The 26919-nt window shown below is 41.4% G+C and overlaps 1 protein-coding gene across 5 annotated transcripts in view; it reads left to right on the forward strand.

The window, feature by feature from the left end:
- The window catches only part of NFIA (nuclear factor I A), a 406846-nt gene extending 385145 nt beyond the window's left edge, over positions 1-21701 (forward strand). For 3 of the 5 annotated variants that reach the window (XM_065883966.1, XM_065883942.1, XM_065883949.1), the window contains exon 11: positions 20968-21701. In XM_065883966.1, coding sequence (XP_065740038.1) covers positions 20968-20985 — 18 coding nt within the window. In that variant the 3' untranslated portion in view covers positions 20986-21701. The remainder of the gene's footprint in view (positions 1-20967) is intronic. The other 2 variants (XM_065883957.1, XM_065883972.1) reach the window with 1 other exon arrangement.
- The last annotated feature ends 5218 nt before the right edge of the window (positions 21702-26919 follow it).

Below are 26919 nucleotides of genomic sequence, written 5' to 3' on the forward strand. Positions count from 1 at the left end.
TTTAGATTGTTTCCATGTCTTGGCTATTGTGAATAGTGCTGCTATGAACATAGGAGGTGTGTGTATCTTTTTGAATTATATTTTTGTCTGGATATATGCCCAGGAACGGGATTGTCGGATCATATGGCAACTCTACTTTTAGTTTTTTGAGGACCATCCATACTGTTCTCCATAGTGGCTGCACCAACTTAATTCCCACCAGCAGCGTAGGAGGCTTCCTAAGGGAAATGCTCTTGACGCTCATGGTCTGATTTCTTCAGGGGAACAAGGAAAAAGTCATGAATCGGAGAGTACAATAGACTTGTTTTCACATCCTGGCTGTGCCATTTATCTGAGTGATCTTGGACATGTTACCCTTTAAAATTCTGTTTCCTTATCTATGAAATGAAGATGATAAAGTATCTACCTCATAGAAGAAAACCCAATTAAGTGTGGCTTCAGCCAATCAGGTTTTCTTTTCTCACATAGCAAGAAATCTGTCAGTGAGTGGTTGTTGGCATTGTTTCAGCTGCTACATGTTGCCAGCAGGAACCTTGCTCTTTCTAACATTCTGCTCTACCATTCTTAGCATCCACAAGCAGGTGCCTCTGACTGCAAAATGACTGCTGCAGCTCCAGGCATCATACCCATATCCTTCCCCCATATTCCTCTTATACCAGGGAGCAAAGATCCTGCCTTATTCCTTCCCTGTTTCCTGTTAACAAATTTCTACTTGGGTCTCATTGACTAAAACTGGTCACATTTTAATCTTTAGTTGCAAAAGATGCCAGGAAAGCCAACACAAAACTATCTTGATTGGCTATGATCATGACTCATTACCCAGGGTTCGTCACATTGTCCTCCCTAAACAAAATTGCAGAAAGAAGGGGCAATAGATAGTGGGGTAGATTGTTAACAGTATCTCCCATCTTCCTTTTTCCCCGTTCCCTGGTAGGTTTCATGCTGTTTTCAACTCCTGTTCTTGCACTCGACTCCTTTCCTCTCTTGCTGCTTGTCTCCTTCCAGTGCCTTTCCTCCACACTCACTCCCTGTGCATCTAGGAGACAGGTATGCTGTGTGCATGTATGAGTGTACAGTGATCATCTCATTTCAGCCCTCTGTTGGAGTCCAGGATTTGGGCAGAAGTACTGGAGTTTTCTGCAGACCAGCTCCCGCAGGGCTGGGTCCAGGTTCTTCTGGTAAACGAGGACTCTGAAAAGGCTGCGTTGAAGGACATGTGCCTTTGTAATTGCAGGGGAACTCTGGGAAGCAGTGCCCTCCACGTGCCCTCCCAGGTGCTTATCAAACAGCAATAGGTTCTGGGTTTCTCTTTTATGACTTGGAACCAGATGCTTCCTTTGCAAAAGAAAAGAGCCTGGTTTTGCTGAGCTTGAGTCAACAGAGTTCAGAGAACAGGAAGATGAGTGCATTGGCCCTGCTACATGCTCTGAGGAGAGAAGGCAGTACAGGTGGGGTTCCCACTTTCCACAAAGCCCCTGCATGTGGAAATCCCATACTGGGGAAGAATTTGCTTTACCAAATATTTCTGCACTCTAAATAATGACTGTTCGCATTAGGAGAGGTTCCTTTAGGACACAGGCTTTCCCAGGCCTTCTAATGAGTCTAAGACCTTGAAGGTTCCACAGATACACATAGTTCCAAGGCCAGAGCCTATTGTCTAATGTGAGATTCTCAAAGATCTCACGTGAGTTCTCAATGATTCTTCCTGGCCACTTTTCCCACACCCACTTGTTTACCTTCCTGTTTGTTTATTGAGGACGAAGACACATTCTTTTATCAGTGGCCTATGTTTTGGGGGTATAGCCTTTCATTGGAGCCTGTTCATTAAGTTACATTCCACAGTGCAGGCTTCCCCCAAAATATTTGCCTGAGAATTTTTCCTTAGGCTTCACATCGCTTCCTTTATAGCAGAGACAAAGTAACTTAGCACTTCTAATTGGCTTTTCAATTTCCAAATGCTTTACACATTAACTAATGAACCACATGATCTTGTGATAAGCTGGATCCCTGGGTTGGAGCTGGGACACCGGGTTAGGACAGGCTGTCCTGGCCCCGGGTTCCTCGCCTTCACACTCTCCCTTCCCCGCACATGCTGCCACCTGTCCCACCCCCCTACCCCCCACCCCCAGAATCGGAATGTGTTGGGCTAAATGGAGCTGCAGCCCAGGCACAAACATCGCCAGCACAGGGCAGCCTTGGGCCCACGTGGCTCTGCCTTAACGATGTGGGAAGTGCCCAACACTGCCTTCCAAGGCTGGATATGCTGCATGTTAAAGGAAATTTAAGGCAGCCTTCGTGGAACACAGGTTCTGCCCCTCTCAAGTACAATCTCCCTTCTGTGGATCTATGTCCAAGTGTTATGTATGTGTATTGGGGAAGCAGTAGTACCAGGGGTCAGGGGTGGGGGGAATGGAAGGAGAATACAATGGCAAGGTCTAGTAAGGGAACTGACCATAGTGCATCTTGGTAGAGTAAAATGAGCACTGGACTAGGAGTCAAAATATCTGGATTCCTAGCTCATCTGTCCCACTCACCAGCTGTCCTTAGGGAGGAAAAAGAAACCAGAATTTACTGAGCACATACTATATCCCTGGTAACTACTAGACCAGGGTACTACTGATATATATGATCCAATCCCTGCCATCCATTGCTCACAGACTTTTAAGGAGAAAAGTAAACAAATTATAGTAAGATACGGTAAGGGAAACAGTTGAAGTATGTATAATCTACAGGTAGTGCAGAGAGTAGATAATTAACCCGGGGGAGAAGAAGGGAATTCACGGAAGATATTCTAGAGGAGATTTCACATGAGCTAGTTTGGAAGGAGACAGAAATAGTTCCATTCCAGGAGAGGGGAACAGCACATGCAGAGAAACAGTGGTGTGTGTTCAGAGAATTCTGTTTCATATGTTGGTTAATGTAAGGTAAATGACAGAGAATATTGAGTAATGAGGCTGGCAAGTTAAACGGGGTCTAGTCGTGAATACATACATGCTTTTATACAATGATAAGGCACTTGGACTTTATTCTGCGGGAGATGGGAAGCAGGTGAAGGACACAGTGGGATCTCTATATGTGAAGAAACCTTAACTTAGCTTGGTTTACCATGCATGAGGTCTGAGATTTTACAGGTAGTAGCAGCATTAAGACCTATGGTCATGAGGTACTCTTCCTCTCCAAGGCAGTATAACACAGTAGAGAAAACAGAAGCTTTGGAGCCAGATGGACTTGATTTTGATTTATCTCAGTACATGACTCATATGGATTAAATTGTAACCCTCCCCCAAATTCCTTATGTTGAAGCCCTAACCCCCAATGTGATAGTATTTGAAGATGGGGCCTTTGAGAAGTAGTTAGGTTTAGATGAGGGTGAGACCCTTATGATGGGATTAGTGGTCTTTTAAGAAAAGACAGGGAATTCCCTGGCGGTCCAGTGGTTAGGACTCAGTGCTTTCACTGCTGTGGCCCCAGGTTCAATCCCTGGTCGGGGAACTAAGATCCCATAAGACACGCAGTGCAGCTAACCAAAAGAAAAGAAAAGACACCAGAGAGCATGCTCTCTGTCATGTGAGGACTCAGCAAGAAGGCAGCCATTCGCAATCCAGGGAGATGACCTTCCCCGGGTACCAAATCAGTTAGAACTTTGGTCTTGGACTTCCACTCCAGAAGTGTGAGAAGATAAATTTCTGTTGTTTAAGCCACTCAGTCTGTGGTATTTTGTTATGGCAGCCTGAGCAGACTTCTACAGTGACCTTGGGGTAATTTTTAGCCTTTCTGACCCTTAGATGTCACATTTTTAAAATTATAAATTAATTGTGCATTCCACTTAGAGTTTTGTGAAAATTCAATATGGTTAGAATGTAAAGCCCCCAGCACCCCACCCTGGCACAGGGAAAGCTGACGTGTGCTGCTGCTGCCTTTTCACTCCTTAGAATGGAACCTCCGTCAGCACCAGAAGTGAGGCAGGATGCATCTCCTTCATCTTTGGGACCAGGGACCCGTGATTGCCAGTAGAGACATAGAAATGTTAATATGGTGAGAACCACAGAGGTAATCTGGTAATTGTTCCCCTGGGCTGCGTCGTCTCTCCCTCCATCCTCCCATGTCCATTTTCCATAAACTGTGCCATTAATTCTCTCACTAGCTAGTGGAATGATATTTATTTATTAAGAACATACTTAGCATACTCCCAAGAAGCAAGTTAAAGCTCAGCTAACTGCTTCAGTTTCTGGTTGTGAGGAAAAATACACTGAGGAATGTATATGGAGAGTTTCTATGTATGGTATAATTTCATATTAAAAACCTATTAAACTTTATGCTGGATGAGGGAGAGAAGAAAACAATCCCAGTGCAAAAAACAAGTTATGAACCTAGGAGCACCGTTTCTGAATGTTTATTTTGTCAGATATGCAGCTGACATGACGGGCTCTAATGGGGTGGTGATCCTCATTGAATTGCAGATGGCTGTGAGTGACTGAAATACCGCCGGGACTTAAATAAGTGGTGCATACTGTATTACTTAGGCTGCATCCTTTAGCCAAGTTGAAGGCTTCTTTTTCTCCATCCATTCCCAACACACGCATGCATACACGTAACATGCACACACATGTGCACACACATGCATGCATCTGTCCATTCCAGAAGCTCCGTGTTAGAGCCTTAATTTCCCATCTGGAACAATGCTGATGTGCCTTTCCTGACATTGCCCCTTTGCCCTCTGCCACCAAAGTGCAGCCCCACCACACACACACACACACACACACACACACACACACTCTCCAATGCAGATGATGGTGTCTCAGATCAGTCTGCTTTTCTGCAGCATCAAGACCCAAATCAATTTATCGACTCCGTCAGAATGGCTGGTACAGTAATTGTTACAAGAGAAGAATGGAAAGTGAGAACGTTTCCACGTGAAAAATAAAAATGAAGTTTTGTTCTTTCCTGTCCCCCCCCCTTTTTTGCCTCATAGATCTTTATGTGTTTACACAGCAGAGAGCACTTTACTTAAGTTAATCAGCTCCTTCTACATTATTAATTGTGACAGGGCGCTACATGACAGGAAGAGTTTTATAGGAAACATTGATCTCACTCAGATAGCGTGGACCTGAGCAGGTTTGGTATTCCTTCCCCCATCTCACTGCTTTGGGGTCCCATCAAATCACATTTCCCTGATTGACAACACAGAACACCTCCCATCAATACAATTGATTCTGTGAAAAACGACAAGGAACATTTTTCAGCTGGAGATAGATGAATTATGGTGATGGTAAAGAGAACATTTCAGAAATCTTCTTTCAGTTTAGAAACTTAAATTGGGAACTAAGGTACTATTATCATCCCAAACACAAGCCTAATTTATATCCTTAGAAAAATGCTACTATTAAAAAAAACTTACTACAAGTGAAAAATAGCCTTAGTTGAAGCCAGCAGTGAACCTGAAGATATAATAGACGTTTTTAAAAGGCCATCCGCTAATTTTTTGTGGGACATTTTTGGTTAAGTGCACATCTTTGAAAGACATTTCATTAAAGTTCAACTTTCATGGCTTATACCTGTAGACCCTAACATAAATCCTATGTGAATGGACAAAAGTGAGTGGGTGTCATTTGTGACCTGGAAATAAAAGGTCAACCATTGGATTTATAGCTTTTTTAGTGAAAAGAACATAAAGATTCCTGCCAACTGGAGTCAATCCATATTTTAATGTTTCCTAGTTAAGATGATAAAATCAAGAGATTAAGATCAAGCTGTTCAGTGAACGTCAAAAATTAAATGTGATGGGCTAAGTGTCATTCCCAAGGGGCAGAAGTTAATATTTTAAAAACCGTTTCTACCACTGGCAGTCAAGAAATGAATTGTCCATGATCATTAACCAAGGTAAGGAGAAATCCCACTATTATTACTAAATTTAATGATGACTATTACACTAATCAACTATATTGTTAAATTACTCTGCTGTTCTCCTTTAATGTCCCCAAACAATAATAGTGGATTGATTGTTGTCAAATAATTCTCATATACAATTGTGAACAAGTCATGATGAGGGCTCGTGGATGAAGGCTTATTTGTGGGAAAAGAAGCTGTGGCTATCTTATGGATAAGAGAAATAACATAGAACCTTACGCTGCATATAACATTCTTCTAAGACCAAGACTCTGTGACACTACAGACCTGTTATTAAGTATGATTCACCAGGACAAGTTTTTTAAATACAAAAAAAAAAAAGAACATGCATTTCTTTTCATTATCTTTTTTTCTGTTTCATATGTTTGCCATCTTTATCTTTTCTTTGTAGGAAAAGAATCCATTTACAGGTCCTTTTCTTCTTCAAACTTGTAGAGCTCTGGATCCCATCTCCTTTGGATTTTTATTAAGGGAGAAGAAAGGTTATTTAAAGGTGTTTATAGGATGACTCAGACACATGGTACCCCCATGCCATTTGCAAATCCATTTTAAGACGCTGGTATTTTGGGAAGTTACAGAAATTCAGAATCCTGAAGCCGATAGTTTTCTTAAAGATTGTCACCTCCACACCCCATCATTTTTCAGATATGACTTTAAGTGCATTTTGGAAAAAAGCGTGTATGCTTCTGATAAAACAGCCCCTCCAAACAAGAGGGCCCAAGCTCAGGGAGCTGAAACGACTTGTGAAGCCACACAGCTGATCAGAGGCAAAGCAGGTCTGAGAGGCAAGGTTTCTGACACCAGAGAGGGAAGGCACTGGTAGTTTAATATGTGGCTTAGGATATGGGTGCACAGTTTCTATTTTACAGAGGTGTTTTATAGAAGTTCAGTATCCATTAGACTGACCCAAGTGCATTGGAATCCTGAGGAACAAAAGCACGTACTTCCAAAGTTCACCGTGCAGAATTTATCTTCACACACTACCACCTAGTATTGTGTGCATGTGGGTGTGGGTGTGCGTGGGTGGTTTTTAAACCTGTGCTTCTGTCTGTGCTCTGGGGAAGCTTTCGGTGGCGTATTCTTCTAACTTCTGTCCTTCACAGTGCAGACAAAGGTTAAAGCTCCCATCTACTTTCACAGGCAAATATTTTAAGGTACTTTTATAGGAGGCAGGGAGCAGGGAGGACCTTTGATTTAAAGTTCAACATTTACATCTGTAATTCTGCCTAATTTCTGTGCTCACATTAATTAAATTGAAATCGTTTAATTAGAATAAAAACTGAAATTGATCATTAGGATTAATTTAACCTGATAGGCTTTGTGTGCTTTTCTAGACAAATATTATGAAATGTAGTGATAATGACGCAGCAAGAGGTATAATTTCACATCTTATAATGATTTTAATATCTGCCAGTTGTTCTCTCTGGTATCTGGATAGCTCTCAATGTTGCTATTAGTTCCATCATTACCATTCAGCTAGGGCCAGGCTGTGTCTCTCTGCTGGCTTCTTCAAATTTTTTTTCCTGTCAAAGTCTAAAGATGTACCAAATTCTCTTCACCCCTCCCTCCTAATAACATAATCCTTTCCCTTAACCCACCCCCACCATCTTCCAGGAACGCTATTTGCATGGCTCTTCCCCTTGGCCTTGCATCACAATGACCTTTGTAAAACAAGAACTGCAGAATGACACTCCTTATGGAATTCTCTAGTGTTCCTCAGTTCTGGGACAGTGATGTCAAATCTGGACTGTCCCTCTGCACCCCTTCCTGGCTGCTTGCTTTGAATAAGAACCAGGCACAGAATTAAGCTCCATAATAAGATGAGGCATGGTACCCACTGAATAACTCTAAGGGTGCAGGAGAGACAAGGCAGCTTCTCCAAGGGCCTAATTTGTGTTCAGGCAATAGCTTGCCCTCTTCATCCTGTGCCTTCCATGTAGCTCCATCCAACGAGCATGTCTCCAAATTGGTGGCCTCTGTTTCTAAAAGAAAATTGCTGAAGGATGAGACTACTGTTTTGCCCTAAGATTCAGCATGAATGAAATAACATTAGATCTGCATCTGCCTACCAACACACTGATGAATGTAAAACTTTTTGAACTATCAGGTCAACTATCAAATTATTTTGTCTTCAGAAGAATTAAGAGCTGCATGGATAGATTAAATCCTCAGGAAAATCTGTAAAGCGTTTGAGTATCGAATTCCTCCCATCCACCATTTTGCCAGAGTTACTTAAAAAAAAAAAAAAAAATTGACGTTGGCAGTTATGTTTACTTTGTTTCCTGCAACAACCCTTAAGGCAGAAATTCAAAGGATAGTGGAGAATGAGTCAAAATTGGATAGATATTTATGAGTAAGAAAGAAGAGAAACAAAAACTAGACAAAGGAAAGAACATGTGATTCTCAGTAATTTGGGAATGAGTGACCAATGGTACAGTAGAGACTATCACATATGCAAATTATTATCTTTCTGCAGCTTGGCCAATCGTTCCTGACCAAAGGCAGAGAAACTCTCAGGGTTGTGAGTCCTGATTTCATTCAGTCGTCATAAGTTAACCGCCGCCCCCAAAGAAACTAATTTTATCGTTCATTTCTACAGAATATCATCTATGTGGATTCTACTTTTATTCGTGTCTTTATCCAATAGAAGAAACTTAGTATTTTAAAAATCCTTAATGCGTCTAGCATTTGAGCTAGGCTAAGTTCAAGAGATTGAGAGAAAAGAGGATATAGCCAGCATACTCAGGCTGTTACTGTATTTATCCAAGAAAAGTGACTGCCCATTATGTACCAGACCAAGAAGCTATATGGGCTAGCATATAGAGATGAGGTTTCTGTCTTCCCCATGTCAGAAAGGAAGACACATACATAAAAAAAAAGCATCACCTTTGTTTAACAGCTTAGTTTAACTTAAGTTAAAAGACAAAACACTTCCATATTTTCATGTATTATTTCACTTCATCCTCACAACCACAGTGCTAGGAAGGTGTTCTTAATCAGAGGCACAAACTGAGACCAGATTCGCAATGGACTCAGTCCATCTTCCCTGAGCCAGGTAGTTTCTTCTCTGAATCCCCACAGCAGTGCTTTCTTTTGAGCTGTTTATCTGACTTATCACCTGTCACTGTGCAGGGATGCAGCTGCTGAAGCTGGAGTACTGGGAATGCCACACCCTGCAATGCCGGGTATGCTCACCTATCAGGAAAGTGCTCCAGGGCCGAGATGCTATAGAGTAACACTCAGGTGTTTGAAGCATTGGTTTATTATTGCTGTACCCACTTTCTTGCCAAACTCAAATTCACAGAGAAGTTGAGTGGCAGAGTTCTTGGTATTGTTTGTCCCGCTCTCCTTCCATTTCTGTCCACAAAGACCATCACTGCTTTCTCTGAACTCCAGGACCCTTGCTTAGCAAGGAGACTGAGTCTTAATCTCAGTCAGCCAGGAAACCAGTTCTCTCCAGATTGATTTCTATGAGCATCTCAGAAGCCCTACTTCAACCCTTCAAGCTTCTAAACCAAAAATAGCCATTTCTTCCTCTCTAGTGTAACTTTGTTGGCTGGAAAATCCCTGAGATCTTTTTGACCTCAAAAATCCCTTAGGTTTTTTCATAAACATAATAAGGAGTCCCTTCTGAGTTGGGGACATTTATCTTCATAACACTTTTTAAACTGTATTTTTCAAGTCAGAAAACCAGTTTACACAAACCCTAGGTCTTATATTTGGAGAGAATAAGTATGCATTGACCACTTTCCACAAAGAGTTGAAAATGATTTCAGAGAAATCTAAAGTCACGACTATGGAATTCTAGAATTTGCATCCAGAATCTTTTTAACTGGAATGTTACCACGAAAGCCTTATCGGGAAAATTAAGAAGATCCAGGCCTGGCCTTGTCTTTCTTCCCCTCTTTCTTTGACTTTATAGTAGATCTGAGGAAACTTTTAATACTAACTAAAGCTTGCTGTTGCCTGGCCTCTGAGTCTAAAATGCCTGAGAAAGCAGTACAGATTCCAACTGTAAAACATTCCTCCCCCAAGCCTTGGAAACTAGTGTACAGAGGCCGGTAGAGTTCAGAGGGAGCACATGTAAATGAGGCTCAGTTATAAACTCCTGAGGAGTGTTTTATTTAGTTTAAACCTGAACTTGAACTTGTAAACCTGTTCCTGGAGAACAACACAGAAAGCCGATGCAGTAGAACAGGAAGCCATATTTCAGCTCAGACAATTCACTTCTTTAAAAGAAAAGAGAGTCTTCGAGTGATTTTTTTTTTTTAACTGAACTGCCTTTAGGATAGCACAAGGTGGCATCTTTGCAAGATTTTTGTGATCGCAGAATCAGAAAGAAAGTTAATATGTGTCATTTGAATTTGCCACCATTCTTGCAAAGTGAACAATGGGATCTCCTAGCCATAGGGTGATTTAACAAGAGAAAACGGTATTTAAAAAGCCAAAGAACACATAACCATCATCCAATCTGTAACTGGTGTCATTAAAATATAATAAAGTGATAGGTATGGAACTGTTCCAAATCGGCACTGTGTGTACGAGTTCTGAGTTTGTTCTTAAATCTCAGTTACTAGGAGAGCACTACCAAGTAGAATTCATCTGAAAACAAAGTAAGTGATTTTGTTTGCGTGCTTAATTTTATGACACATTCTTAAATATGTCTTCAGGAATCTTTGCTTATGAAATCACCATCTTTAAAGTCATTACTAAAAGGTAAAAATGAATTAAATTTTCTGTGTTAGAATGGTACTACCTCTCTCCCAGAAGCATAGATTCCTGACAGGGAAGCCTAGCAGCTCTGCTGATCCCATATGTTATGTTCACGTCCAAATCATTGATAAGACCTTTGACGGAGACCCTTAATGCTGTGGGATTTCACCTTTGCACAATCCCCCAACCCAGCCCTACCGAGAAGCTTCCAACTCACCTCCCCTGGAAGAATATTCAGGAAGAGTCTAATTGTTTGTAGTAGTGAATATTGCTTAGTTGTAAATTTAATCTACAAATATAGAAGGAAAAAAATCTGAACATAAAAAGCATTTGCTGTTTCAGCATTAAAAAAAAAGTACTGTCATTTGAAACTGCCAACTCCCCCATGTGGGTTTGTTTTGCAAGTCACGTCTTAACAAAGACAAGTTTTGTTGCCATAAAACCCTAAATCCTACCACATTTTCAGAAGGAGGAGGAAAGCATTGTTCACTGATCCCTAGTTTGTGCTTTCAGGGATGTCACGTAAGAGCTTTGACTGGACTTGGGGAAATCATTCCACTTTTATCGAGGGCAGTTGGCTCCGATGAAACCCTAACCCCATCGGGTGACATCTAGGTCACACCAATGCCTCCCTTAATGACGCTGCTTACATTTTAGGCCAGTATTTCAAAGATCTGTCTCTATGTTTGTTATTTCCTCCCCCAAATAATATAATAATATTATAACAACTGGTATACTGAGGCCTGTTCTGCAGATAAGTAAAGCTGTGACCCCTGATGTCACACAGACTAGAATTTAGGTCTCTGACCTTTTCCATGGTCAAGCTCCTTCTAACCTCAGTGAGGGATATGAACAGTTTTATCCCTGCCAGTATCACATCTACACAGTGAACAAGGAAAAGTTGACTCCTGGACCAATACAATTGAAGAGCAGGTGTTCCCAGAAGGTAAAAGTGTGGGAACGGGATCTTCGTAGTGTAACCAGAGCAGCCAGAATCGCAGGGCAGCCAGTGACTGAGCCGAGACTTGAACCCAGGCCCCTGCCTCAGAGTCCGGTGCTGAGTTGCATCTTACTGTACTCTCGCTCTCCTCTCTCAAGAATCTGAGAACCGAGATGCTACAACCTGCTCTGCTCTCTGTCCTGATCCCGCCTCTGCGCCTCACTTGTTTGGCTCAATACACAAGCTTCCGTCCCGGCTGCCAGGCGGGTAGTTGCGGTTGCAGTTGAGTGTGCCCTCTTCCTTCCTCTTAATCCAGTGAATGGAGTGGGGAGGGCTGCTGCTTTGCATAGCCTTTGAGAGAGTGGGGGTCTGCCATCATTCTTGTGGGGGATCGAACACAGGTGGAGAGGGAGAGAGAGAGAGAGAGAGACTGGCTGGAGGGGTGGGTGGAGGGAGGCAGGAAATGGGGACTGGAAAGGACATAAGGAGGGACCCTGGACAGGGAACAGAGAAGGTCCGAAGCAAAGACCTGTGCTCGGGGCCCGGCAAAGAGGTTACCCGCGGGGGTGGGAATGGGTACAGGGGGCAAGTACCATCCAGTGCCTAAAGGGCTCCTTGACTGGAAAGGTTCGTTTGGGAATTCGTTTCTGGCAAAGTAGCAGGTCTTCTGTCGTTCTCTTGCAGGAGGTCTCCGGGAGAATTTTTGAAATTACTGAACTTTTCACTTCAATGTTATTTTCTTCCTTACCAGATTTTATCTACCTGCACAATCGGAACAGTAAATCTACATGATAGATTTACTGTGAACCTGAGTCATGTTTGGGAAGAGCTTTTCGGCTCTGGGGGAAGAGCAGGAGTGGGGAAGCACTGGGTGGCGTGATTATTGTAATGTGGCCATGCTCGGCTGAGTGCCGACCTCCACTCCCACGCCTCTCTTTTTAAACCAGAAAGGTTACCTCCCTGGGCCACCATTGGGCCAGCCCCAAGTGTGACCGTCTGCACTTGTTAGACAGCAGGCATTTAATTAAAATTGGAATCTGATGTGTAGAAAACATACATTTTTTTCATTTCATAGCTCCCCAGGAAATCATACTCTCTTCCTGCCCTGTTCCCCTCAACTCTCCCTGCCGCCAAAAAAGAAAGAAAGACTAGGGGAAAGATTATTTAATGTTGAAAATCAGAAATTACAAAGGGCCAGGCTGCCTTCTTTATTTTTGCCTTTGGGGCTGACATTAGCCAATAATAAAGCCTGTATTGTATCTTCAGCCCAGAGCCAGCTTTTTTTTTTATGGCTAACTTCCCATACGGAAAAGGGGTCGTCCCTTTTCAGAGCATAAAGTACAGCATTTAATGAATCTGTAACTAAAATCTTTCATCTTACTTTTGTGCAATAAAAGGGGTTGCCTGATGCCTTCTGATATCTGGCTGGACTTTGTGGAATCAAAAAACATCTTAAAGCACAAATAATAAGACACAAGGCCCAAGCTGAAAAATCAACCTCAGAACACCCTGGTCACCGCCTTTTCCTCAGCAGAGCCGTCCAGCGCACCGTCCGGGCTCCTCCCAGAGCAGACGTGGTGCCATCGTAGGCAAATAGATAGGAACTCTGGACGATTTCATCGGGTCCTTGTTCCCCTAATCTCCACGCTGCACCTCAGATCTCAAGCAGCTTCCGTGGCGTGGGCTCACTTTAATGGATAATCTATTTTTCATGAAAAAGCAGGAAATAAGCTGTCTCTTTCATAAAAAGATTTACAAAATGTAATCATTGTTGAAATATTCCCTTTGAACTGCCGTGTCCACGGGGGTCTCCGCTCCCAGAGTCGTGCTTCATTAGGACCCCCTCTCAAGCGGCTCCAGAAGGGCAGGTACACTGGTGGTGCCTGGCTTTGATGTCTTGAATGAATGAAAGAAAAGCACAATAAAAAAGAGCTGTTGATCAAGCATAAAATACTCTTTAAGCTGACAGAATAGCAGCGTTAACACACCCTAAGCTGCTTTTCGTTTTTCCCTTTTTTCCTCACATTTTCCTGTGCTTTGTGTACACTGGGGGTTTGTATTTTATAAGAAGTCTCTGATCTATGTAGTATGCCATTCGCTAACAAAAACCAAAATAGGATTGTTTCTGTCCCACTTGGTTGCCTGACTACTCCCTCCCTCCACACCCTCCCCCCTCTTCCCCCCTTCCCTCCCCCTCACCCGACCCCGGATCCCCTCTCCCCCTCATCCCCAACTTCCAAGGCATGCAGTTCAGCCTTGCAAGGCAAGGGCCCAAATGCCTTTCATAAACTTGAGCCAATTCCTTTTGTGCAGTTGGTTTCACTGCTCTGATTTTAATACCGCAATTAAAGACAGATTTTTATTTTCTCAAGAACTTTCTTCTGCAACTGGGGAAATGGAACTGATGCAACTGCTACCTTTAACTAAGAAATTATATCATTAAATGAGAGAAAGCCGCCTTGTTGATCAATGCCTTTCCAAGGGAACTGGTCCCCTGTAGGTCTCCTGTGGACCTTAAGGCCTGTACACACTTTATAGTTAGAGAACACATCTACCCTGGCTTTCGGCTTTTTGGTACTTGTCTCTTTCCAGGCATTAGCTAATTCGGTCCCCACAAAAACTGATAAAGTTGTTATCTCCATTTCCTGGAGTCTAAAACTGAGACGCAGCGGTGCTAACTAACTTACCTAAGATCACTTAACTAGCATGTAATGGTGTACTAGTTAAATGATGGGATTCTGTTAACTCTGACTCCAGTGTCCCACCTCTCACCACTGTGCACTCAGCCCTCCAGTAAGTCGGCAGAGCAAATCTGAGTGAGCCAGAGTGCAGTTTTTAATTCGGAAGTCTTTGGTTTCACAAGGTAAAAGATTGCTTGATAAAAACGTAAAGGGAAACCAGAAAAAAGAACTTTACTTGATGGTGAGGCAGACACTAGGGCAAGTTGGAATACGGTGAAAGAGTCAGACTTTGGAACGACCGTTGGAATAATTGGATTGTGTATGTACTCTCAAGGTTTGGAGGTGCTGGATGGCTTATTGGGTAAAAAGATTAGTGTTTTCCCGTCTTGAGGTTTGAACCAAACGGAGGTCTTGGCCGGGAGCAGCCCGGTCACTCTCCAGGGAGTGGTGGTTTGGACAACTCCTCTGCACTCGTAGTAAGTAGGCCACGGTCCATGTTACAAAACTATTGCACATGCTACGGCCGTAGTTGGCTGCAGTTGGCCCCGTCACAAGAGCTTTTCCATCAGAACTGCCTGGGGCGGCTTGTGGAGACCTGTGTCTCCCTGGGGAGAGCACCTTCACCTGGGGAGATGTGGACATGGGGCATGAGCATGGATGTGGCACAGCCGTACTAGAAGTCACCCATCTAAATGCCTTGTTGGGAGTAACCGGCACCAGGCTTGGGGAGCCTTGGAGATACCTCATTTCTTCCATTCTTCCTTTATTCAACAGTATTTATTAAGCCTCTGGAGATGCCACATGCAAGAAGACAGTTCGTTTTCTTAAGGGAAAAAAATAGGTCATGACAGTTCAGTGACTGGGACAGAGGGAATACCCCGGGACTAAAGGCCTGGAGAAAGACCCCTTGGAAGAAGGGACTGATAATCTGAGATGGCAAAGACTAGCCAGCATTAGCAAAGCCAAGGAGAGGGGGACCCCTTCGCCAAGGCCCAGCAGAGAGAAAGTATTTGGCTTTGGGGGATCTGGAAGAAGGTTAACACCACACGAGTGTTGAATACAAGCAGTGAAAAGATAAGGCCGCAAAGGTAAGCAGGGCCAGTCACTGCCCGTTAACATTTTAGTAGTTTCCTGTACAATAAACAAGTCTTGGTTTAGTGTTATTGAAAACAGGCTTTCTTTAATTAACAAAATCACACAAGAAAAATGGCTGCAGAGATCAAAGCCTGTGGCTGGCAAGACCGATAACTGACACCTGGGTACAGCGTGTCACCTTTGTCAGAAGGAGCCAGTGTTAGAAACTGCTTTCCCCTCATGGAATGCAGAATGGCCCTACAGTAGTCCTCTGGGGGCCAGAGGACAGAGGCCTGCTTACTTCAAGTCACACAACTAGTCAATGGAAAAAGTGGGACTAGGTCCCGGGTCCCTCAGACGTTGGATACTCAGCCTTATCAGCTGACATAAGTTTTTAAAGATCCAACTGTGAGAAGATCAGGGTAGCTGGTCTCTTGAAGGATATAGAAGTCTAAACTCCAGCGCTTTCTATCTGCAGGGCAACTCCTTAAGAGCAGGTACCGTATTTGTTGTATTCATTATATCCCCAGAGCCTAGCATACAAAGAACGCAGTAGATGCTAGTACTTGTTATGTAAGTGATGAAGTACTCCCAAATGATGTATACTAACGTGAGAAACCAGGAGTGCATTCCGAGGCCCTGTCCATTTCCATTGGATTAGAAGCGGGCAGGGGAGTCTACCAGACCTCTGGCCGATTTGCCAAGGACAACTCATTTGGGCTAAACGGTGGGCTTGAGCTCATCGAACAAGAGCAGGAAGCCAAAAATGACTAACTGGATTAGTGTGACCCAGTAGAGATAGCATCTTCTCAAGAGAGAAGTAAAAACGTTGACTGCAACTCATGCAGTACTGGTTGGCAGCATCCTCTCTGGGGGCTGATGGAGTAGGAAGGAGTGGGGACTGGGGCCCGAGGCCTCCCTCCCTGTATTTGTGTGTTTCTGTTTTCTGTGTGTGAATGTCCTGAAATAACCCACCTTGCCTGGAGAAGAAAGCAAAGTGTCACACCCAGTTCTGGATTCCACATTAACAACCTCCTTCCGCAGTGTTCAACTTTGCCCTTGAGGCCTTTTGTTTAACTTTTTAATTTGAAAAACAGATTCTGCTGCGTCAGAGTCTGTTCCGCCCTCCCCACCCCCAGCCTTAGCACCCTCTCCCTTTTTTTGGTTAAAGTGAAATATAGCTATCTCAAACAGACCTGCGTTTCCTTTTGTTTCTAAAATATACATCCTGCCCTCTTAGTGAAAAGTGTAATTAAAAGCCTTTTAAAAAGTTGTTATTTGCATTAGAATGTTTGGTGTTAGCTAAGAAGTTGAGTCTTCATCAACCATGTCTTAGGCACCTTCCTGACCAAATTTTAGAAAGTAACCTCAGTTTCCTAATTGCTCTCCCTACAACATAGGAAAGGAAAGAGACTGCTTTCAAAGCTACCAAGAGCCATTTCAGGCTTCCTGCTTATGATGCAGCCGGATAGATGTTGTTTATGGTTCATAAAACCTGACTACTGTGAGTATTCCAGAATCCTGGCAGAATGGGATTCGAACTTTCATGGAGCTGTAAATTAAGGGGCGGGAAGTGTGATAAAACTCCTTAGAGAAAGGTGAAAAAAAAAAAAAAAAAGTCACGCTGCAATGGTTAAATGAAATTTTATAAGCACATTCAGTGTGGAGCTGTTTTGCATTACATGAGTTGAATACCTTAGAGACGCCACATCTGCAGGCACTTTATTAAATCCTTAGTCAGCACTTTCCAACCTGATGAGATTACTTCTTCATTTGACTGGAGAAGAGGAAAGCTGAGCTCTGGTCCTGGACTGCAGATTTCTTTTGATGTTTCACCTTGAACACTGAGAGAGGACAATTACCCCCCCCTTCCAGCCCCCTCCCCTCCTCCTTTAGCACATCCCAAACTGTAGAAATTGTGAATGTAACAGAGTAATTGTACTTAACTCGAGCCCCCGTGGGAGTGTGGATTTATGGACCTCCAAAACTACTATAGCTGAGAGTCCGCAAGGAAAAAAAAATAACAGATCAAAGCTCTGTGTTTACTTCCTTAATGTAAATGTACCAAGATAACATCGTCTGATATTGTATTGTAATATTGGAACTCACTGCAGATAAGGGACAGAGATTCCTTTGTAGTCCATCTGGATACAGGAGGTTAGATTGAAGGGCTATAAAATATGAAGGCAGAAACCATAAGAAACCTAAGCTTATGTCAGTAAATATCTGAAGACAATTTTTTGACTCTCCATAAATGAATTCTGTTTAATGTGGCAACACTTTCCCAGTGATTTTCTCCTCAACCCCACCAATTTAACAGTCTCAGATTTCTTTAATATTTTTCTTGTACGTTCCAAGAAGAAAATGCCCAGAATTATTCGTCAAGTAATGTTTTGAAACTTGCACTCTGCTTGAATAATAGATTTTATAATAAAACATCACAAGAGAAAAATGGGCGTTTCCAAACATTATCTTGTTCACTGGACATCATTCGTAGTTCATGGAAGTTTTTAGAAGTCGAGTGGCTTACACACGTGCGACGATCACGCTCGTCCGTAGTGGACTTAGGAGGGTCTTCAGCTACAAACTGATCATGAGAACATTCGTTGAAATGGATGGATTTTTTTTAGCATTATAATGGTTTATCTGCCATCTCTACAAATAAATTATTTAATCAAAGAGCCCTCATTCAAAAAAAAAATCCCTGTGTGGTTCCCCTAACCGGCTGACTTCCCATTCTGGAAAGCTTTGGTCAAGTAGCCAGGTTAATTGTCATGAAGATTAGTGTAATGTGGAAATAAGGACTAATGGTCAAATTATAGGAGTGAAAAAGTTTGAGAATAGGTTTTGGTTTGGGCCTGAAAGGGTTAATTAAGTTTTTTTCATGGGTTCTTAAAGACCCCTAACCCAGGCCTTCAGGAGCCATATTGACACCCCACCCCAGGGCAACTCGCTCCTCTGGTGACATGTTGCTGGTCAGAGCACAATAGCCTTCTGTGTCTGCAAATCATTGCTAAAATCATCCCAAGGAAAAAAAAAAGTTTGAAAGCTTTAACGTTAGACAAAAGCCCAAGAGCTGCAGTGCGCGGCTCAAAAACTAGGAGTCAGCAACCTCTATTGATTAAAAACTAACCTTTAAAGTAACTCTGAGAGTGTGTGGTTAGCATTTCAATTTAAACATGTCATGAGTTGATTTGTGTTACTGAATACCAACTCAGAAGGAGTAACATTCACATCGCATTTTTTTTATAATTCCCTTAAGCAGCTAAAGTATTTCATGAAATGTCAATAGGGCAAAAAGAAAAAGGGGCGGGGGGGGGGGGGTTGGCCAAGGCTGGGCCTGTAGTTTTCTTTCCCATGCAAATATTCACCCCCCAAAAGAAAAGTGTGGAGAGTGAAACACAATAATTAGTCCTTTGTCTAACTTTCCCAAGTGCCAGAGAAAGACAGATTAATTAAATATACAACAGTGTTGGTTTTTGGAGTGGGGGTCTTGCTTGCTGTGTAGGTCATAAATTAGGCAGAATAAATACTTCAATGTGTTTGCAGTGAGCCTGCTACGTCAGAGCCACTGGAAGGTTGGTGGGAGGAGAACGGAGGGTTTCTTGCTAATGATAGTCACGTCTGGGTCTGTCTGGTTGCTCTTAGCAACCAGACATGATGTAACACCAGGATGAACTTGAACTTGGGGGACTTGAAAAGAGAACAATAGACCAGAGCAATCAATAAAGCCTATTTCAGTGAAGGATTACAGAGCTGCTCTGGGGTAACCTTGTCGGCAAGGCACACACTGAATAGTAAGATGTGTGAAGAAACTTTTTTTTTCCTTTGCTTTGCTTTTTTAGAGAAGCGTAGAGGCACTGCAGATTTTTGTAGTACACCAAGGTTGTGTCCAGAAACTGTGTATGGAAAACTGCTCCCTCTGCTGACTCACTGGGTCCCAGGTGCTTGCTTCGAGAACTACGACACAGTGTCAGATTTAAGAAGTCTGGAATTTCACAACTGACTTAGAAAGTGTGAGAACAGAAATTGTAAGCATTATTCGCCGCACCCAAAGTTTGAGACTTTTGTTAGAGGGGGACTCGGCTCTAACTAGAATCCACGTCAGCTAACCGGGAGGCCCACTAGAAATAACAGTTTGGAGTCCGCCTCCCCGCGCCTCTCTTCCCCCTTCTTCTTTCTTTTGTCCAGTTCGATTTAGGCCGTGTGTATTTGCCAGGATGATTTCCTTTCAGTACACAAGAGGCTTTATTGTGTTCCTCAAAGCATGTGGTCAAAGAATAACATCTAAAAGTATACAGGATGAGTAGTTTTTCGGTTTAGGCTTAGGTTTTTTTCAAGTCCTCTGGAGATCAAAGGTAGCTTGTGTGACCAGGAAATCTTATCCCAACCTCCATGTAGCTATCACTTCGCCATTTATCCTGGGATCAAACGAGTCCCTGCTTTACCTAATTGAATCTCTTGGACACGGATGAGCCTTCATCTGACTGAATCAACCCAAATGTAACCCTTTCTGATGCTGTCAACTCAGAGATTTCGGAAGCATTTACTTTTGCTAGAGGTTGATGATTTTTCTGTGGATAATGATAAATGTGGTGAATTTGGTAGGATATTTCTGGAGAAAAGTTGTCAAAAGCCGTATACTTTATTTCACTTGTGAAACTGACTCTGATATTAGACCATAATTGGTCACTTTGTTTAGCTAACATAGAAGAAGTGCCAGCATATAGAGTGACGTATCATCAGACTATTGCCCAAAGCTAATCACCTAAGGATTTATGAAAGGAAAAGGTAACTGGGCCCAGCAGGTATATGGAAGGGTCTAAATAAATGTCTAATGAACGGAAGCGTGAACGAGGGCTATGCAGGTGACCTCATTGTTTTTCCTTTGGACATCACGGTAGCTAACAGGATGAAATCTTGATACCACGTGATTATTTCACGTCATTTTTGAAAACATTATCTTAGAAAGATTGAGCTTGAGAGAAGCATTTTACACCATAAAATCTACCTCATGTACATCTAAGGAAATTGAGTAGAAGAGAGATGCTGTGACTCGTCCTAAATCACCCAGGATTCTTGGTACAGCACTTTTTCTACTATAGCTCCATTTACTCTTATATCACTGCTGATCATCTGTGCCTGTTACAAGAATGTGGCAATAACATCTCATTGAAAAGGAGACGTTGTGAAATTCATCAGAGAAGGCACTCATCATGACGCAGAACCTCTCCCCTCGCCCATTCTCCACTCATTCAACTTTTCTTTGTTGAGAAGCTTCTATTCCAGACACAGTGCTAGGTGCTGAGGGTTCAATCAGAAACCAGATGATGAAGCTTCCTGCCATCCTATAGCTGCCCTCTCCAGACTGCAAAACCCATATATGTATTTCAAGTGCACATAAATACTTTATTTTGTAAGATACACTCAAAACATTGGCAAACCCCAACAAAGGCATTGAGTTTCAATTTCAGAAGAGTGAGATCGCTTTCAGTGTCTCAAGATTGACTGTTTGTCATTCCTTTACTTTTCCCAGTGAATCCCCTCTTCGTCCCTAACGTAGATCTTGATTTCACCGTTGGAAGGGCAACTTTTAAAATGTGTTATTTTCCAAATTGTGCCTCTAATTGCACTTTTCCTTTTGTCTTCCAGTCCTGGTACCTGGGATAAAAGTCGCAGCGTCCCACCATCCACCAGACAGACCACCTGACCCCTTCTCAACTCTGTAACATGGACGCATCCTCAACCCAGCGCAGTTACAACTTCACTGTCACTGGAAGGGGAGAATCAAATCAACTTGTACATGGAAACAGCGAGCATTATGGTCCAACAGCAAAGGCCATAACCTTTTGGGATTTTTTTTTTTTAATACTTTAGGGACTGTTGTAATTTTCTCATATGGTGCTGGAAATGGTTGGGCTTTGTAACATTTGAAGTGTTTTCCGTGGTAGCGTGAGCATTAGGCAGTGTGGCTGGAGAAGGTCTACCCTTGCTCACTGACTTCCCGTTGTGACACACTTTCTTTACGGAGCCCGGCTGTTTCACAGTATTTCATGAATTTACCCACACAGGTGTGAGCCTCCTTGAGCAGTCAGGAGACACATGGAGAACTAAGTCTTTTGTAGTAGCTGAGATCTGCAATATCTAACTTACGGGACAGTCAAAGGGCAATGTTTTTCTGTAACATATTGGAAAAAGAAAACGCAGTTATGTTCCTTTTTTATTTTTTCTTTTAGTTTGGTTTGGTTCAGCAGTCAGCAGTAAACTAGATAACATGGCCCGGAAGGACAGTGAATCCACTCACGTTGCAGAATAATTCCGAAAATGGCAAACTACTACTACTACTATTCAGTTTTTTAAACGTTTTGAAATGCTGCACTTACATTAAAAAAAAAAAAAAAAACATTTTTTCAACAATTTCAACAATGACACACAAATTCACATGGAAATGGGGAAGATGGTCTGTTTTGACAGAAACTGACAGGAATCAATCAAAACAATCGAATTTTGAATTGAGTAAAGTGCAATTTCATTGGATAGCTAAATATCTTTGTAAGATAGAGATTGTTGAAAATTCTATTTTTGTTTTTCAAGTCCTCCCACCCCAGGACTCTAAATTATTGGGGTAAAAAACAGCCTTGCAAGAAAAAGGGGAGCTATTTTTGCTTTTTATGTTTTTTATTGTTAAACTTGTATCCCTTTAAAAACTGAAGGAAAATTTAAAAAAAAAAACAAAAAAACAAATCTAATGGTGCTTTTACCACAATATGTTAACTACATTAAATGCTAATTAATTATTTTCTGTTATCAAAGCACATAACTAAAATGAAATCATGGTATCTGTTAATTTTATAAGCTAGAAGTCACTATAATGGATTATGCCAATTCTGAAAATTTTTACATGTATCAGGCAACATAAGATTTATCAGTTATCAGACACTTCATTGTTCCAGAGATTGTCCAGAAATTTTAAAGACCTTTGCGCCCCTGAACTGGGCTATGGGAAAATAATATTAATAATAATAATGAAACCAATACTGACACAAATGCTGGTGCCCATTCAGATCAAGGGTACTTGTTAGGGAAAAATAAAAGTTTGCACCCCCAAATGTCCTGTATCTTATGTAAAAAAAAAAAAAACCACAAAAAACAAACAAAAAAATAACAAAAAAAAGTGCAAGTGATTTTTCTACCAGACAGCGAAGCACCCCTTTGCTTCCCATGCAACTTCAAGAAGGTTTCCTATACTATACATATATATACGTTCTGGTTGGCAAGCCCTGCTGATCAGAGAAAGTCTCTGCATGTTCTAGTGTTAGTAACTAATTTTTATATAGCTAATGTAGGATAAAGTAGAGTGCATTAAGACACAATATTGTAATCCCTACTCTAGGCACTTGCCTTTAAACTATGTTTTTCAGCCCTTCAGAAGGGTTCTACTACTGTCCTATACAATCAAGTAACTGAAATTCTTGGGAAGACACTTTGCTCCTCATCTTTCCCCCCCGAAACAATGTTGTTTTGTTTTGTTTTTTTTCCTTAATTTGCACGAAAACAAAAATTCCATATCAATGTGCCTTGCCCTGGATAGCGATTATTTGTGGAATTGTTGCACATGCTCCTCTATTGAAAGGGGTTTTTCCCTAGTCAAGCATTTGGAGACACTTTTTGTAAATGTGACTTTTATGTCAGCCATTGTCAGTTTCAACATCTAGAACTAAATAGAGAGTTAGTTGTTCCGCAGATAGGAGTAGTCTTTATTGTCCTCTGTGGTCAGTGGCAGTGCTATTCTGAGATCTGTAGATGCTTAGAATATCAGTATTTTGGATGTTGCTGCATTTTACAGTTTATTTGGAGTCTTCCTTTATTCCCCTCCCCGCCCCCAGATATATGAAAATATGCAATACCTGCTTATATCGTGTAGAAAAGCTTAGCTATGATTAATTTTTCTTTTATTTTTTTTATTTGACCAAAGTCGGTGCTGCACTTGACGCAGTGTGTTTTAGGTGTCTGTCTTTGTACTTTATTTGTGATTTTTGAATGCACGTGCGCAGGAAGGGCTCCTCTTAGAGAAGCAGTCAAACTGTGAAGCACTAAGCTGACCCTGCTTCAAGCAATTTTGTTTTTACAACTGTTCCTTTCACAAGCAAGCCTTAAAAAAAAAAAAAAGACAACTTCCCTTTTCTTCAGCTCCCACACCCCATTTTTCTTAGCAGACTGCAGTCAATCCACATTCAATACAAAGTATATAATGCCCATTTTTATATGCACGTTTTTAAACTTCCAAGTTCTGAAAATTGTTTACTGGTTATCTCTATTTAAGGAAAAAAAAATAAAATAAAACATTTTGGATTTTCATATGTGTCTGATAAGTGGTTGAATAGTCGTTTGGCGCTGTTGTATGGTGTGATTGTCAGTATATGGTGTCACTTCCTCTAGCCAGCCAGCATACTTTGCCTTCCCCTATAGCACTTAGCTGGGCATTACTTTATTATGACATATGTGCACTAAAAAAAGAAAAAAGAAAAAAAAAAAAAAAGAAAAAAAATAGCAGCTTTCAGTGCTTCACAGTGAAGGGAAAAAAGCCTAGACAAACATTTTGTCAGAACCTTGCGATAAGCCAAGGTATTACCAGTAAATTGGTTGTATATACAATAAAATTGCACCCTTTTTTTAAAACAAAACAAACTAAGCAATAGTTTGGGCAGTTTTAGTTGTTTTTAGTGAGCATGTTGTAGTCATGACTGCAAAGAGAGAGATTAACTGCCCACTCAGAAGATATGTAATTTGTATTGTTGTATAGTTTTATTGATTACACTGATTTATTCTACCCTATTTTATAATGCAGGACTTTTGTAATGTTGTTTAAATGAGGAAAAATTTCTGTCAAATTAGCCTAGTGAAATTTCTGATTGTTCATTATAAAGGCAGCGTTCATAGAATGGCTTTTCTTTCTTTCCTGCCCCCCCTCCCTTTGGGAACTGGATTTAAGTTTAAAACTTTCCTGTTTCCTTTTTTTTTTTTTTTGTAAGTATTTAAATACAGTTATTTTTTCTCTCTCTCAATGGTATAGCATATTCCTATGCTTGAGAAGTATAGGTCTACTGAAAAACCATTGTAAATGGACGTTACAGGTATGCTGTATTTTTGAAGGTATTTTGTTGTATTAAGTTTGATGAAGCTAAAATTAGGGAACTCTGAACAGATTTGCAGGAAAAAAAATGTTTTAAAGGCTTTAAAACATTAGGGAGGCAGTCTAGGGTGATAACGAACAGGGGTTAAGTATTAAACACACTAAGTTATATTTTTGTTCATGTTTCATTGTCCAGAAAGCAGCAGGAAACTGTAGTTCAGTTGTGATCAAGCAGGAAAAAAGAAACACCAACAATATGAGTGTTTAACCTTTTTAGACTCAAAGTCAAGCGAAGATTTTTGAGGAAGACTTTGCTACCTGGGGTGTGTAGACTGACAGACTGAGGGCCATCCGTGTTTGGAGGCCCAGCCCTTGATTCTGAGATCCATTTGAATTTTTTCTCTCCCGTCAAATGGCATTAACACTATTGGCAAAGATAAGTCCCTCAAATAACTCTCCATTTTCTTCTTTGGGAACTGAAGTCAGAGGCACAAACATTAAATCATATCATTTTTCTGTATACTTTTTTTTTTTTCTGGCCCGTCCCCTTGCCACTAAAACGCTCCTTGTCTGATTATTCGTGGGCAGAGGACCTCTTTCCAATGCCACTCTATCCATCCCACAGTCTTTTTCTTTCCTTTGAGGTTTGAACTAACTTTTCTGTTTCTTCATACCCTGGCATGACAGCTCCTCCCTGCCCCACAGTCAGGCGTGGGCTACGGGCAAGCCAAGGCACACTTCCCAAAGCTTATATTCTTCATACTCTGACCGGTGAAGTGTAAAGGAACCCAGACTTCCCGGAGTCACCGTATTCAGGCAGCCATCAGAAGATGCAAAACCCATCTCAAAAAGTTTGTCTTTCACTTTTCGAACCCTTATCCTCATAGGCTTTGAACTCTGTAGTTACAGTGTCATAAAGTATTTATGAAATCTGGATTAAGAAAAAAATTTTTTTCCTTGTGATTTTTTTTTTGGGGGGAGGGAGTTTCTAAGAATGTCATTTAATGTACTTGGCATCATATCTGTTTGTCCCTAGTGGTGGTGGTCTCTCTCTCTCTCATTCTCTTTCTCTCTTTCTTTCTTTCTTTCTTTTTTTCCTGGTAGCAGGCCTCCATAGAACAAATTTAAAACACAAGTGGCATGGTAATGTACGGAGAGCTTCAGTGGCACCTCACCACCCACGCTCCGAGATCTGTCCTAAGACATAAGACAGTCTCAGAAAGCTGCACTGCCCCCCAGCACAGCTTTCATTCAAATCAGCTTCCAAGGCCAATCTCGTCCTGAAGTCAATGCATGTATTTACTGTTTGACAGTAAACCCGCTCTGCCTTCTCCACGTCCAAGGCTGTGCATTCGTCTAATTAGTGTCGTGTATGTTTTCCTTTTATTTTTTCCAATAAAAAAGCAGTGGGATGAAAATTGCTTTGATATATAGCAGGTAACATTGAAGCTATTCCATAGCACTTAACTGTAGTGAATACTGTGTCACCAATTCTGAAATCAGTTTAATGTTTAATGCAAATCCATTACATGGTGCTATTACAGGCTGACAAAATGATTTACACAAATGTGACAACTTGGGCTCAATTCACTCTGCTTTCCAACAGTGTAAATGCATAGCAGTGTTTATCTGCATGAGAACTATGCACTAATCTATCTGAAGAAAAACTATATCAACTTTGGTATCTACTTTCCGTTTACTTCAATCCTTGCCTTTTTGGTCATTGTTATAATGCCAGCTTTAGGACAGAAAGAATTATAAGAAAACCAGCATAATACCTGATATATTAAAATGTAGTGCCTGTGAAATCTGTATTATATTGCTCTTCTGAAGTAAGATTTTTCTACACCGGTAGCCTTCGCTGTCTGTCAGTCAGGACCTTCTGGTATAGGTGATGTAAAATAACCGTACAATATTAATGCATGCTATTCCATAATGCTTAGTGAACTGTATGAATATCCCTCAAAGTTATGTTAGTCTTTTTTTCTGACTTGGTTCTTGTCAGCTAGGTTTAAAGGTATTTCACTGAGAATGCAAATTCTGTCTTTTCTTGATTTCGGCTGTTTTCAGTATTTTGGAGGTATACATTTACTTAATTCAGTATTACTTGTGTTTTTGTTTTCGTTTTTGTTTTTTGTTTTCTTTTTCCTAGGGGACAAGCATGGGTGTTTGATTTCAAAAATCAGTCCCTGGCAAGACTTTTGTCTCAAAACGACCATTTGAATTTCAAGAACTCTGCTCTGAAGACACCGAGGACATTTCCAAATGAGGGACATTTTCCTTCACCCTCGACTGAAGCTTTGCTGATCCTGAAGCGTTTTCTTAATGGACAGTGTTCAGCCAGGTACCCATGCTTGATCCGTCTTCACACCAGACTTCCTCATGTAAAAGAAAAAAAAAGAAAAAAAAGAAAAAAAAATCTTTATGAGATCACGTGGCTATTTAGTTTCACGCACAGTTGCAATATTTTC

Source organism: Phocoena phocoena, chromosome 1 (genome assembly GCF_963924675.1).
Source record: "Phocoena phocoena chromosome 1, mPhoPho1.1, whole genome shotgun sequence".
NCBI lineage: Eukaryota > Metazoa > Chordata > Mammalia > Artiodactyla > Phocoenidae > Phocoena > Phocoena phocoena.